Genomic DNA, 16,002 nt, shown 5'->3' with positions numbered 1-16,002 from the left:
TTTGGTGCACAATCCCCTGTATCATCAGTTAGAGAGAGGAAGCTCTGCAACAGAAGTTAAACCTACACAAGATGGGAACTGCCCTCTTGATGTGCCCATTTTTCCCTCCTATTTCCTAACTTAAATATGTCAAATAGGTGCCTAAAGATGAAGATTAGTCTTGGAAACAGGCCCTAGAGATATGTTAAAGATCTAATTGTTGTAAGGTTCTCTTAATGCTAGTTTGGGGATCAAAATTGATTTCTTCTCATTTTATGGATACTACTGTTGTCCTCTTCCTCCAGTACTACCCAAATGAATAGGTGAGAAATAATCATTTGCAGTTGTAAATATAAGAACACAGAAATAGCAAAAGTGGGATTTGCTCATGGATATTGTATAGCAGCCACTCCAAACAATGAAGGTGCAAGAGTGTCAGGAGAGGCTCACAAACCAGCGAAAGATGCTTCTCTTAATCCTGCTGGACACTACAATTTTCCACCCTAAATATACATTTTCTTTGTAAAATCTCTAGATCCAGATATTCTTCTTACCTGTATGAAAATCTAAAAATCTCGAATTCTTGCACTAATAAAAATATGCTGAAGATACATCTTTAACATTTCTGAACTACAGATGTGTGTCCAGCACTAGCTTGAGGGGATCAGTCTCCCTCTCCTGTGAATGGAGCAGAAAGCTCGGACCAGAGCTCCGCAAAACTCAGCAATCCACAAAACTTCCCTTCAAACCAAACCCAAAAGTACTATATGGCATAGCAAGTTTAAAGAGACAAAAGAACTAAAATGCAGTGAGTCTCCTAAAAGACTACGAGAGAACAAAAAAGATGTTTCATGAAAAGAAAAAAAGTAAAAATCCTTTTTCACTTTTTATTCTATTGGTACATAAACAGAACATGAATTATCTCACCTTTTACCCACATTTATATTTGAACCCAGTCTGTGCAAGTCCAGCAGCAGGTCTCTGCCAGAAGTGCCTGAGTTAACCCAGAAGGTTATCTTCTCATCCCCAACCCTCTCCTGCAATCCGTGTTCTACTTTTGCTCACACTAAATAAAGCAAACTGATATTTATAGCATTTCTTAGGAGGCTGAATGTTTTCATCTACTCACCAGGTCATCCAAAATACCTCAGAAATCAAGTTTCATGACAGTTACCAAAACAATGCTTTGAGTCACTAACTTTGGGATGTTTATATAAGGACAGTAAAAATCATACATAAACATGGAAAAAAATCCTCATCTGTTTTTTTTCTTCTGATTTATTACCTAATAATTCAACAGCAGAGGACTTTTAATGCAGTCCTGTAATTCTACAGCAATTGGAAAAGGCTCCAAAATAATCTTTATAAGAAAGGGGAAGATTACTTGATATTAAATCCATATAATAGCAACTCCGACTGTTAAGCTTGCTGATTCTACTGCAGAAGGAAAGTAGAATTATAAAGCAAAAATATCTTTCAAGCAGTTTAGGTGATAAAACAAGAGACTAACAAGGCACTGGTACCACACATTTTTAAAAGAAAATAAAGGCACTTTGAAATATCGTGTCAAAAATACTGAGTAAATTACAGGATATGTGTTTCACAGAGAAAGAAGAGCAAATAGCTGTAATTTGGGAGGCTAGAATTTCCTCAATGAGATAGCATAAAGGGCCCTGTGAACAAAAGGACCTTTCTCAAAGGTTTTCAGTGACTTACACAAGTTTCAGTACTCTACTTTAGTAGCAGTATATGACACTGCATCTGCATTTCTTAGATGTTCTTTTCATTAACCATTTTTAATCAGCACATAATATATAAATGCCATTAAAAGATCAAGAGCTTTCTGCTGTGAGCTATGCAAATCCTGAGTTATGCAAAACATGATGTCCTGCTTTGTGAAATCACAGCAGTAACTTCAGATTGTCTGAAATTACTGTTTTAGAAAATAACACTTTAGCATTTACCTCTAGAGAAGGCAGCCTTCATCCTCAACTTACGACCAATCAATCATCAGAAACATCCAGCTTCCCTTAATAGATGGTTTCAGCTCACAGGTGGAGCTTTGCTTTCTAAGGTTCAGAGCATTTTAAGGTTCAGATGAATTAACATGTGCATATTATAAGCTGGTAGTATATGGTCTAAGGATTAACTGCTATAGCAACCAGTAGTGTAGTCTGCCAACACATCATTGGATTTTCTAAGTTTATATGGATAGGATTTACATGTAGGTGTTCATTTATTGTACGGAAATTGCAGGTTTTGTATTATGTGGATTTCTTCAAGCACGAAAATGCACAGCCATTGCACCAGTCTTCCAAAAAAAATCCCATGTGTAATATTCAAAATGAAACTGCTACTAAAACAACAGTTTCACCATGTTTTACAAATATTTATTTTACACACTGTAGGATCCCTCCTGCTTCTCCATTTCTTTCTATCCCATTACTCTAGAAGAGTATTCTGGACAGTACCAGGAATTATTCAAACTGAAATAAGATGGCATGAAACCATGGTATAATCAAAACCTTTCTGCCCACAACCTTAATTATTTGCAAACTTCAATTTAAAAAAAAAAAATTAGAAGCATTAAAGAAAAGCGTACTTTTATTACAAGACACTTTAAGAATGGTCTCTGGGGACTGATCAAGTGACCTCTCTGCTGTCTCTTCTCCCTGAAGGGAACTGGAGTTGGCCAGACTCTGTGCATATCCAGAGGTATTTTTACCCAGACACCTCAATACTTGGCTTCTTTAGGAAAGTAGCACACTGTGAAGAAGTCCTACTCACAACACATCAGCTGACACAATGACGTCAGATCACACCACAAACTACTGGGGTTTTTGAGTAAGCGGTGAATACTCAGAGCCAGTGGAGTTCAATATCACCTAAAAATTAATTCTTTCAGATAATATCCTACAGATACAAGAACATTCCTCTCCCCAGACACACTTCTGCATCTAAGATTCTTAGGCAAAAATGGGTGGAAGGGGAACAATCCTGTTTCAACTGTGGTTGCCTATATGTGTGAATTAAATATACATATGTCAGATTTCACCATACTGTGTATACTACAGCTATCCACAAATGAATAATGCATCTTAATTTCATCACTTCCAGTGGAGTGGAGCAGCAGCATTTTGAGAAAAAACAGAGGTCCAAGATAGGAGAAAAGTACCACAAGATGAGGATGGAAGAGAAGAAACAAAAAAATACTGCACTAAAATATGCTTCCTCTGTCTGTAAATATAACTCTGTTGCTTGTAAACCTATCATCTGCATTTCAGCTGCTTTTTTCCTAGTATATTCTTCTATTTTTTGTCCTGTCTCCTGACATGACCTTTTTTCTTTCTTCTTCAGTCACTCTCTCCTTCCTTCTTCCTACTGTCTTCCTTTCTGTATTTCTCTTCAGAATTTACCTTTCACTCTGACTCTCCTCCCACTTTATCTATTCCAGAGTAATTATTCCTGTTTTTTCCTTCTACCATTTCAGTTCTGTAACCTCACTCCTTAACACCTGAGGTTTAGCACCTTTTTTTTCTTGTCCTGTAGCAGATGCAATAGCATTTGTACAGTCCAACAGAATTTGGGGGAAACTCTAGTGATAAATATCAGGGCTGCTCAGTGAAGTTTTCAACTAGTATGAAACCTGCCTCATCATTACAGGATGATTACAGAATTTTTACAATTATTACATTGTTACAGAATTGGTTAGAAAATAATATAAGATGGACATTATAATGAGATTCTGAAGAAAATCATGATACTAGAAAAGGAAATATTCAAATAAATCAAGAAGAACAATACATATACTTCCATAGACCAAGATTCATACATCTGTTACATCAGTATTTCCTGTAAGAGTAGGATGGGTAGGAAGACACCCACCCCAAGGAAGAGGTAAAATCATGTTGCAATTATGTCCCATATTGGTTTTTTTCCTCTTTTAATGGGTAACTATCAACCAGAGCACTGGCCTTCCAGAAGCAACACTAAGCAAACTCAACTTTACAGGCTGCTATTAACACAGCAACCTAGAAGATACCCTGGAAGCTGTGTGATGTATAGAACATGTCTCAATTCTTCCATGAAGAAAACAGTTTTGAACCTTCCAACACAAACAACTTTTTATCTCCTAGATTCAGCAAAGATCACCTTAAGCCATGTTGGTATGCAGTTACTTAAGAATGACCATGAAAGTCCATGTGAATGCTGTGGAGCATCTCTGCTTTCCACGCTGTCCCAATCAGAACCACTGGCTCAGTGCCGATGCAGCTGCCGCGCATCATGGTATAAGCTGCGCAAGGAAAATTATTCAGCTCAAAACTACCCAGAGCAGAAATAGTAGCCAAATTTAGTTGAATCTGGAGCTGTTAGGAATGCAGTGCCAACCAGGGCTACCTATTGGTAACGGTAATCATTTTTAAGATCAGAGAACCTGATAACCCCAGATAAGGCAGTTTATATGAACTCAGATAATTACTACTTTGCTTTTATTCCTTGCAACATTTGACTCCCAAGCATCACTCAGACTTTCATAGTGTAGAGGTAGACTTATATTAAGTCTCTTTTCAGAAATGTTTTAAGCTTCAAATTACACCATATAGATACTAGAATTTTATCTTCAATAATGAAAGAGATGATATATGATATTGGTGACTGCTACTGCTCTCAGTACCTTGGCTGACATTTTAGTTGGGTGGAGAGGATAAAACAGCCACTCCGGAAACCGATTAAAAACAATGCAAAAGAGAATCTTCTGGTTTTCAGGTAAGAGTAAACAGTGTTTTATAGTCACTGGGAATATATTCTACAAGCCAAACAGATCTGACTTTGAATAAGGTGTTAATTCCAAAAGTATGAATGTGATTTTGTCAGTTTGATCCACTTATGATTAAGAAAAAAGCTGAAGTGATTTTGAGCCATTAAATAGGAAATGTAATTTAATGACTCTCCCAATTATTTTCTGCTTTAAATGGCAACAGAGACAGGAAGACTGCCTTCCCTGGGACTCCACACAGGATTTTTCCGAGGGCTGTCCAAAATCTTACTGAAGGGGATCAATGGTTAATTCCCATATGGGTTCAGACAGCGACCAACTCACAGTCACAGCCAGTCCAGAAAAATGGACAACTCTGAGGCCTTATTAAGTGACCTCTCCGCTGTCTTTTCTCCCTGAGCAGTTGACTAGACTGTGCATACCCAGAGGTATTTTCACCCAGATCCCTCTAAACCTGGTTTCTTCAGAAAAGTAGCACACTGTGAAGAAGTCCTACTCACAATATTGATTACACCAAGAAAGGAAAAAAAACCCACCTCAGAAACCAGTCTGTGCTAATTATTTTTGACAAATTTACCTTGTCTTAGCACATTCATTGGTGTTTACAAATAGATGTTTCTCCCCAAGAATTAAACTAAATCTGATCATCTATTTTAATTCCTCTGTTAAAATACAAAGACAAAAGGAATTAGATGTTGTTGATGATTGCTCAACAGGATATTCCATCAGCCTTGGCATGGAGTCACTATTTTAGAAGAGAAAGTGGTTTGGAGCCCATTCAACTGCCAGTGTTTCTGTGTCAGGTCAGGGAAAAATACACCAAATTCGTCTGGGCTCTGTGTCAGTTCTCACCTCTAAAGAGGCTACAGGAAAGCTGGAGAGGGACTTTTTACAAGTGCATGTAGTGACAGGACGAGGTATTGGCCTCAAACTGAAAGAGGGTTGGCTTCAATTTGATATTAAGAAGAAATTCTTTACTGTGGCATACCCTGTGGTGGTGAGTCACTGGAACGGTTTCCCTGACAAGCCCCGTCTCTGGAAGTGTTCAAGGCCAGGTTGGACGGGCCTTTGAGCACTGGTCCAGTAGAAGATGTCCCTGCTCATGGCAGGGGGGTTAGAACTAGATGACCTTGAAGCTCCCTTTCAGACGAAACTATTTGAGGATTCTGTGATTTTTGCAGATCTCTCTGCAGACCTGTGATTGCAGGTTCTCTCTAAAACTAGAGAGAAAATTTTGGTTCACTACCAAAGACATAAATAGGAGACAACTAGCTTCCTCCAAGATCATACAATATTTATAGTATTGACCAGAATTTTAGTGCTCTGAGCTCATTCGATCAGCATTCATGCAGGCAGGTGTTTAACCTGAACCTTACAAGACAAATTCTCTGAGGCTGTTATGGTTTCACTCTGGGACGTAGAAGAAAATAAAGCAAGAAGACTGCCAATGCAAGGTTCTTAATGGGTTATAAATGAAAGGAGGAACATTTCTTCGAATCCCCTAAATTAACAGCCCTCTTCTATCCACAGACTGTTCTTGGCCAATATCCGTAAGTAATGGAATTATGAAAAACAAGCTGCAGCTTCCAGAGTTTTGCAATTACCAGGGGATCATACTTGAAGAACCATAGATGGCTGCATGCCGCAGAAAATTCTAAGTCAAAGGTTTGTAGTCAAAGGTTACTTTAAAAAGCAACTTTCCAACTTGAGATATAATGAAGAAAATTTGAGAGGTCTGGTATTTAAAGGGAAACAAGATAAATGACATACATATATATTGCAAACTAAGAAAGAAACAAGTCATTAAAATGAGTGTCTCATCCATCTCCCACTACTGTGAGTTTTAAAACAGGAATACAATTCAAAGCTTGTGAAAACATGTGAAACAAGTTTACTCGAAAATTGAAAGAAGGTAGTTACACCTGCATGCATTTTTTTAATAATATCACATACTTGATTTTATTAAAAAATAAATAATATCAAATATTTGATATTATTTAAGACCACAAAATTTGATTTTCCTGTTCTCTATTTTTACCAGAAGAGAAAATGTGATCTTCCTGCCATGAGCTCTTGAAAAGAGCCATGAAAGGCAGATTTCAGTTGTTTTTACACTGTTAGATCTCCAGGGTCATACTTAGGAGATAAAACTCCTTAAGTAATCAGTACATTCCCCAGAAGACTTGGCATTTCCCTTTTTAGCCCAATTATGTTCACAGAAGTGGGTGATGCCACAGAAGCACTCCACTCAACTCCGCTTGAGTGAAGAATATACAATATACACATGAATACCAAAAAACAGTAAACTCTAAGAAACACTGTTCTAAACAATTTTTACCACATAAATAAATATACCAGTGACATACCTGAAGAAGAACATGAACAGAGCAGCTGTGATGCAGAACAAAAGGACCTACAAGAAGGAGAAAGAGTGTTATTACATAACACACTACTACTGCATGTTCTGGATCATGAAGATTTTATAACTTTTGCTATAAAACTACACTTTATTTATGTGCTTGAGGGCCCAGAATGAAAGCTTGTCTGAGTCCACCCAAAAGGATTGCCTAGTTTCTAGTGGACTTTGAGCGATTCCTGTAGAAGCTAAAAAATTGAAATATACGCCAAGGTAGTGGGACAACAGACACAGCAAATGGCACCACTTAAAAGCGTCTGTAATAAAAGACCAAGTAATAAAATAAGTATAAAACAACAGAATTTCAACAATAAAATATTAGAACTGAAATTTAAACATCATATTTTAGCAGTCTTTGCTTTAGTGATTTATTCAAATATCATATTGTTTCAGTTTAAAAGGCATGGTGTTTAAAATGTCTGCATAATCAGCTCCTTCTGCTGAACTGCTTTCCAGCCAGTTTGAGAGCAGTTAATTCTATTCCAAATCAAGAGTATCCTTTACAGTAGGTTACCTTAGTGCTAAACTCACATGGAACAATCCTATCTCGCTCTATATTATCAATGTCATCATACAAGAGTCAATGAGCAAACTCAGCAGCTCTCCAGCACTGAGAGGGGAATGTCCTTCCTTCTGCCATCTTCTCTGCTGGGGCTTAGAGCTGTTACCTCCTCCTTACCACCCGCAGAGGAACTCAGAGAAACCTGCCTTAATCCACTCCATTTTTGTTAGGTACAGCTCACAAGTGAGAAAATATTGTTTTGCTCTAGATATACTGGCTCATATTCATACCATCATTTAGGAGGCAAAATCCTTACAGAAATATTGCAAGTCTTTCAGAAAGTATTTGCACCTATTTTCAAGGGTTGAAGAAGTTTTGATCATAAGACCATACAGACATCTCATGTGAGAAGAAATGAAAAAGGTGGCAGAGGTGCAAATTAGGTTATAAACCTGTAGAACAGGAGGCTGCTGTGTGTTAAAACAGATCAGAAAGAGTGACAAAAATTTGCACAGGAAATCTTTACAATGACTTTCAGAACAAAAAAAAACCTTACAAATGAAACCATTTCCCTTTTATAAATCCTCTGGCAGGTGACTTAAAACTAGGTCACACAAGACACTGTAACATCTGCTTTGTAAACTACCCATTTTTTCCTTTTCCTTCATCAGAACTATCATATTTTATTTATCTGCATCAAAAATGTGAACATCTGAAATCATTTTATATGAAATCATTAGGGCAAAGGTGTATTTAATGAGGGTAATGGTATATTTCATTTCAAACCAGCAGCAAAAGCAGACTTGTTTTTAAACACAAATTCTACTCAAAAAAATCTGCCCTAATCCTCTAAAGTTCAAAATGTATTTAATCAATCAAACAACAACCATCAATTCTCTTGAGGTTTTTCTGGAGACACAGGGAGAAGGCTTGACAGCCTGAGCAACAATGTTGGGAAGTAAGTGAGAAATGGCAAAGAACCAGTTTTCTGGAGGATGGGGGGGGGGGGCAGGAGACAACAAAACAAAACAAAATTTGAAAAAATATGTATGCCTTTGCATACTAAAAACACTCAGTTCACTAAATAGTATTTTTCTTGCCCTTTTTTCCTTTATTCTTTTTTTACCTTTTTTTTTCCCCAGTAAGTTTGATAATAATCTAACAAGTATTTATATGCATCATTAAGATGCCCTCAGAGCTTTCTTCTCCAGGTTAAAGCATCCCAGCTTTCTCAGCTTGGGAAAGCCAGCACTGAACACACCACTACGGATGTATCTCAGCAGCACTGAGTAGAAGGGAAAGATCACCTTGTTCAGCCTGCTGGCAGTGGTCTCCTGTGCTGGAAGGGCCCTTTGCTGGCTCATGATTAGCTTGGTGTCCACCAGGACCCCCAATTCTTTTTTGCAAAGCTGCTTTCCAATGCCCTCAGCCTACACTGGTGACAGCAGTTGACCCAGTAACAGCAGCAGCAGCTCACAAATGACTTGCCCTCACAGCCAGATAAAAATCTTGGCCCAAAGAAAGGGAAAATAACAATGTTAAAACTATCAAAACTACTTGAGTCTTGTGTATTCAGGCTTTTCCCGCACATTACCCAATCCTGAGGTTATGTGCATTTTCTTTAAGCATTTCCATTACAGTCAGATTTCCTGGGGTACAAGAGGTCTCTGATTGGAGGCTGCTGGTTCTTCCATACGTCCAGAATAAAGAGAAGGACTGAAGCCTGTGATAAAGTAACACAGACCTTGTAATTAAAAGGAAAAGCACTGGAAGTACACATAATATATTTAATGAAGACAGAAGGAGGTAAATGGGCAGATCCGTGATATTAGCTGGTAGAAGCACCCAGAGTGTTGGAGCTACACTTCCAACACTGCATAGTGCTACTAGCAGCTCACAGAAGACCTAAGGCAGCTTCAACCACTGGCACATGACACTTGACTTCCAATATATTCATAAAGCCTGAAAACCATCACCTTCCTGATCAACCAATTTGCAATGAATGCGAGAGGTACAGCTACACTTGATAAAAACAAAGCAACTATTCCTAGATCCTGAAGGCTGCATGCTACAGAAAACTGAACTGCCAGCTAAAGTCTGTCTGAGGGAAGGTTTAGTGGTAAAAACCATGGAAAATTAAAAACCCAGTTTAAGTAAGCCCCTTCAGTAATTAGTACTTCAGCCAATTTCTTCCAAAGTTACAAGCTATATAACTGGGATATATATAACTAGGAGCTTTGTACAGCTGGTTAAAAATCTTTACTCTTAAAATATATGATGCAGAAAACCCCAACTATTTTGCATATTTTTTTATTCCTTAAAATAAGACTTTCATCCACAGAAGAGATTACTGCTGTCTCTGCTGCTAGAGGTTATAAGCCCCCTCTCACCTTTACATTCACACACAGTTGAATAGCAGCATGGTAGTTGCATTACCTTTTATTATATCAGCTATTATTACCAGGGATCATGTTAGATACTCCATGGGACTTTTGACTACACAGTCCATTTTTCTAATTTACCCCTACTTCAGACATGAAGAATGATTTGTTGTACCCAAAAGCCACTCTGGTTTTTCCATACATATTAATTGGTCTAATTAAAAAAAAAAAAGATCATCACTAACAGCAACTCCCCAAAGCTACACTTGCTTGTGGTTCCTAAATTTTATTTCAAGATGTGTTATTGGTCTTACTAAAATGCTTTCTATGGTTCTTATCACTAAGATTATCTCTTAAGCAAACTCCCTTCCAACAAACCCAAAACAAAACAAATTAAAATAATGGAACTAGTCATGCAGATTAATGTAATGCTCTTGTACTCCATGGCACAGGAAATACATATGTATGGAATATCTCTTTTCCACCTGCACAGTATGTAACATCCTAATCAATGAACTGTCTTTATGAAATATATTTGTTAATCTTTTCCAATAACAAAATAGCTAGTTTAAAAAGCATGCAATTTTCTGTCATTTTCTAGTCGTTAAAAGGGATGGAAATCACAGCCTTTCTGAGTAATTAGATAAAGATACCAGAAGTCATATAAAAGACAACAAAGACACCAAAAGCTGTATAAAGAGAACTTACATGAAAGCAGAAGCCACATCACTTTACATTCAGCCTCTTAAAATCTGATCTGATGACCACTCTTACTAATATAAATAGTTATTTTTCACCATTATTTAATGCCGCAGGCAAGAAATTACCACAGTAAACAATTACCTGATGGAATTAGTCACCATTAGCTGAGACAGCAGTTCTTAACGTGACAGCTACATCGTCACCTACATGGGACTAAAAGGGAGAACTTCAGCCCAAAACCCAGGAGGTGCCAAGAGCATCAGCTATACCTCTGAGATTGCTGCCATGAATGGCACTTACACAGTGCAAAGGAAGGCTGATACAGCCGCTTAACACTAGATGACATCAGCCATGCGTTTGGCAAGGGGTTTTCTTTTCCTGAGCACTGAACTAGTTCTCCTGCTCTCCAAACCACTTATCTATTTACTGTCCTAAGTAAGTAATAATCACTTGCATCCCTCATCACTCTTCCACCACTTCTTAGACTGATGTTCTTTTTGGGCAAGTACGGTAGATTCTCCAGAGCACAACTCTACTCCCACCAGTTAGTGAGCTAAAAAACCCCAGGAGAGGCAGATACAAAAAGCAACTCAATGCTCATGCTACATTATTGCTATAAAACTAAAGTTGTTGCCAGTATGTTAATGCCTGAGGCTTATTCAAGAGAAGACAGGAAGGTAGCTGGAGTACCAGCCTGCAGGAGTTAAAAACTATTCCTTAATTTGGTAGAAAAAAATTGCAAATGACAGCTAGAACCTGAAGTCTTGTCAAACTCAGACTAGTAAAACGGCAACTTTTTCTCTGCTTACCAAGATTAATTAATGCAATGTGATTAGACTGGTTTGTGTACACTTGATGCAGTGTGGTGAGATTCACCAGCCAGTATTGATCAGTATCCAACTAAATGATTTTATGGTGTCTTGTCACATCAGCATTCATAACAATAGGATTACTGACGCAAGTCTTTAAAACAAATGCATTACAAATAATAAAATATGCATATGTAGACTTCAGCAAAAGCTTCTGAATTTGTTACTTTTATTTAAATTTCACTATTGAATAAATGTCAAATAAAACTATATACTTCAGGTCTGTCAAACGACTTACTAAAGGTGTAGTGAAAATACAGTGAAGACTGAAGGGAAAACATACTCCCAAATCCTGCAGCAGCTCCAACCCTACTGCAACCATCCAGCTTTTTGTGTCTCTGGGTCCCTTGCTCCTTTCTCCAAGGCCAGTGCTGTCCCACAGATGGCACCTTAGAGCACCAAGCAGTGCTTTAGACAAGGCTAGGGTGTTTTCAACCATCTCTACATTTAACCACAAGCTCCTTGTTTTTCAATCCCCCAGGGAGAGAGAAGGAGCCAAGGGGGAATGCAAAGCACTCTGAGTTTCCTCAAGCACGTACAGATCTGGAATAGCCAAGACTCTGAGTCCAAGATCCAACAGCTGTAACCGAACACGTGCAACCATCATCAAACATTACTGTCTGTACCTGCTGGGTTGGCACTGTCTGGTTCCTGTGAAGTCATATAATATCTCTTCTCTTTTACACACTAATCAAAAATTGTGATTTACTTATTTTTTAATTTCCATTTAAATATCTTTATAACATCCCTTATTTTTCTATTAGGAACACTCCTCAATTCCTAAGTATTGCTGCAAGCAGCAAAAATGAGCTATTCCAATTCTCAGCATTGCCACTGCTTATTAAAGAAGTCACACAGTTCCTGTACAGAAATGTCATTAATGAAGTTTTTAAAATAAAGATATTTTACACTGAAAATGGGTTATTTGGTTTTGTATGAAAGCATAAGGAGTTAAGAGAAAATGGTGGTTGTCCTTCACCAAGCTCGAACTTCCAATAATCCCAAAAGATATGCCAATGGAAATCCTGAAATGGAGCCACATCTCTCTGGTCATTTCAAGGGATGCAATGTTTTATCTTCTTTCTATAGTCAAGTCTGTCAAATCAAAACCTTTATAACACCTTCTCTCCTTCTCTAATTGAAATGCAGCATATCTGGGGAGAACTTCATGAGCTATCAAAAGCAATGGCAAAAACTCTTGTCATACCTGTGGTCATCCACATGATTATTTTTCTAGTTGAAATTAAGTAACTTTTGAAGCAACTTTTGAAGCAACATTGCTGCTGCTGTAAAATTTATAGGCTTTATGAAAATGCAGAAAACAATTCGTCAGGTACTTATTGGGCACAGGGCCAGTTCAGCTACACCTACAACACTCAGCTGTTAGAGGCTCCTGATTTTTTTCTGCCAGCAAGTCTGAAGCAATCTCTGGGCTGATAAGATCAAAAGAAACACTAGTATGTGTTATTAAACAAGAGATTATATAGGTTCTTGTTAAAGCACTCTTGTTGGATCATGATTAAAAGGTTACAATTGGCAAATGCAGACAGTAACTGAGCCAAGACTGGGAGCACCTGCCAGTCCCAGAAGAACAGCAAAGAATAAAAAAAAATTAAACCCTCAACTTTCTAGTTCACAAATTCCGTGTAGATATATACACACACACACGTACCTATAACTAAGCATTTCAGAATTCTTCGTTTGTTTCCTCAACACTTGTCAAGTTTCTTCCCCCAGTTTTCATATTCTATTAGCCACAGCAAACAGAGCTACAACATACAGTGACAGAGCCACAGAATATCCATTCTGGAAGCTTCCAAGGAGAGCCCACTGCTTTCAAGCATGCACAAGGCTTGAGAGACTGAAGCACAAAAAGCAGTTGCCAAATGAAACTGCAGTTTCATCACCAACACAAGCAGAAGTTTTGTATTATACCACTGGAGTGTACTGAGTTCAATTTAAAAATCTACACTTCAAATACACATTTTAAAATCTAAGATTGGGTCACTACGATCCTCCTACAACCTGACACGTTCCTCATGATGGCTACACATCTTGCTGTGCAGGTTTGCCCATTGCTGGGCCATGCACACAGCTCAAGTTGAAACTGCACAAAGCTCTTTCAGGCAACATCAGCCTATGCAGTCATCACTCCTCCTCCAGCAACTTTTTTTTGCTGATTATTCCATGTGTCTTCTGCTGGCACAGAGATGCACAGAAAAACAAGTCATAGACGTGACCCACCAGAAAGCAACTATTTTCTGTTCTCAAGGACTAATAGGGGCAGGGTCAGACAGCTTAAGCCACACCCAGATCAAATCATAGCCTGATACTAACAACACAGTCAATTCAACCGGCATGATTTGAACTTTACTTCATTATAATTTTGACAAATAAATGTGAATTAGTTGTGAAGTGTTCAAATTATATTGGAAAGGCAGAATTAGTGATATACTTGAAATACCACACCGCAAATGAAAACTAACTAACATCTCTAAGTATTAAATCCGTATGTAAGCTGAAATTTAAATCTGGTTACTTATCCTACAAGAGCTTTACAAATGTAGCAAATACTAAAAACCCAATAAATTTTCTTAGTAGTCTGTACAGATGTCTTGTATTAGGCTTCTGAACATAACTGCTTAGCTCACGTTACAAATATCATCCAAGATTTCATCTCCACCATGAGAATTTCTGCTTATATGTCTCTTCTTCTTCCAGAGCTCACAATCACTGAAGAATTAGAAGGTTTAACATTACCTTAGTATCCAAAAAGGAACTGCAAGTTATTTGTCTTTAAAAGCTTACAGGTGTTGAAATAATTTTGTTGCTGTGAAGTACATGTATTAAAATATTATAAGCACAGCACTTTGCAAGGCAGCATCATGAAAGCCACTGTATCCAGTAATGAGTCATACTGGTGAAATTTCTGAAAAGTAGCAGAATGTGATGAATTTCAGATAAGCATTAACAGCTAGTAAAGGGACAGGGTTAAAGAGGTAGAAATAAATTATCTATTTTGATAATTGGGACATAAAAAGCAGGGTTTCTCCACTATTGCAACCATTTAACTATTATGTTAAGTGGTGTATTTGATAATTGAAGTCAGTTAGATCGACAAATTTTAAAATCACTAAAAATTTTGGCATGCTCAGATTTATTGTAATTTGGCTACAACAGTCATCTTTTGTGCTCAAGAGCTTCCCGCCCCGCATGCCCATGCCCATAGCTGCCCCCTCTGTTCTGCCGGTTGAGATGGTGGGCAGGGCAAAGAAGAGGCTGAGGAAACCAATGGAGCCAGGAGAAATGCACATTAAGGAATGTGCTCAGGAACTGTGCATTTCTTTTCTTAAAAATGCTGTACAACCAACAGACACCTAAAACAAATGCTATTTCTGTATATACATATACAGCAGCATTTTGGTGTTTACTAAGTGAGGAAAAATATTTTAAAATTATGATCATTATTTATGTTTGTGCATAAATCCTGGCACCTTGTATATGATGTCATTTAACATGAGTATTCCTGTATCTCTCCACAATTTTGTCAGAGTTTTCATTAACATTGTGAACTACACGTATTGCTTTGCAAGTAGGAGTCCCCTTGAGAACATGAGGAGGGGGAACAGCTAAACTGATAAGCTAAAATGCCTCTCACATTTCTGCAGACAGGAGCCTCCACATTGTACAGCTGACACTGGCTGTCAGCAAAAGACACAGTCAGCTCCTCAGGGGAACAGGGCTCTCAGTAAGTAGTACTTATGTGAGCATGTTGGAAAGAGAATCAGAACTGACTGGAGGGGGCGAAAGCACAGAGTGTGTTATCTGTTGAACGGAGGAGTTCATGCTGCGATGGAATTAGTTTCCAGTGAATTTTCCTGAGAAAGTACAGATACTCTTGTGGCATGTGAAAGGAAGGACTTGAGTTCTCGCCACAGATGTCTACTCCATCCCAGTGCTGGAGGTTCCTTCTCACCCTGCATCCCCATCACTGCAGTAAGCCAGGGAAGGGGCTCAGGCTGCTGGTGACAGCTCTGCTTCAGAGAGCAACTAGTTTTGCTTTGAAGAGCCCCTCTGGTGGTCCTTTTAACCACCTCCTACATGGAGACTGAGTGGAAAGAAGAGATGCTAAGCAGAAGCTATGAGAAGCACTATTATAAACCATTCTAGCTCGATTCACAGGGCCTTCCCTATCTCTTTATTAAGCTATAATATTCTTAGACCTAAGAAACAGAAGCTCAAAATTGATACAGAAATCAGTGGGAAAATAATGGTGTTTTACTGAAGTACTTAATTTTAAAAGATTACACAGCAAAGGCCCACACATCAGCAAACATCCACGCTTCCTCCATTACAGAACTCTATTACACCTTGAT

The 16,002-nt window shown here is 38.1% G+C and overlaps 1 protein-coding gene across 2 annotated transcripts in view; it reads right to left on the bottom strand.

The window, feature by feature from the left end:
• Positions 1-16,002, bottom strand: part of TMEM135 (transmembrane protein 135) — a 160,362-nt gene that overhangs the window by 54,704 nt on the left and 89,656 nt on the right. For both annotated transcript variants that reach the window (XM_032099118.1, XM_032099119.1), the window contains one exon: positions 7,123-7,169. In XM_032099118.1, the coding sequence (XP_031955009.1) occupies positions 7,123-7,169 (47 nt within the window). The remainder of the gene's footprint in view (positions 1-7,122; positions 7,170-16,002) is intronic.

Source organism: Corvus moneduloides, chromosome 2, assembly GCF_009650955.1.
Source record: "Corvus moneduloides isolate bCorMon1 chromosome 2, bCorMon1.pri, whole genome shotgun sequence".
NCBI lineage: Eukaryota > Metazoa > Chordata > Aves > Passeriformes > Corvidae > Corvus > Corvus moneduloides.
Note: the sequence above shows the minus strand (reverse complement) of the source record. Positions and strands in the feature narration are given on the sequence as shown.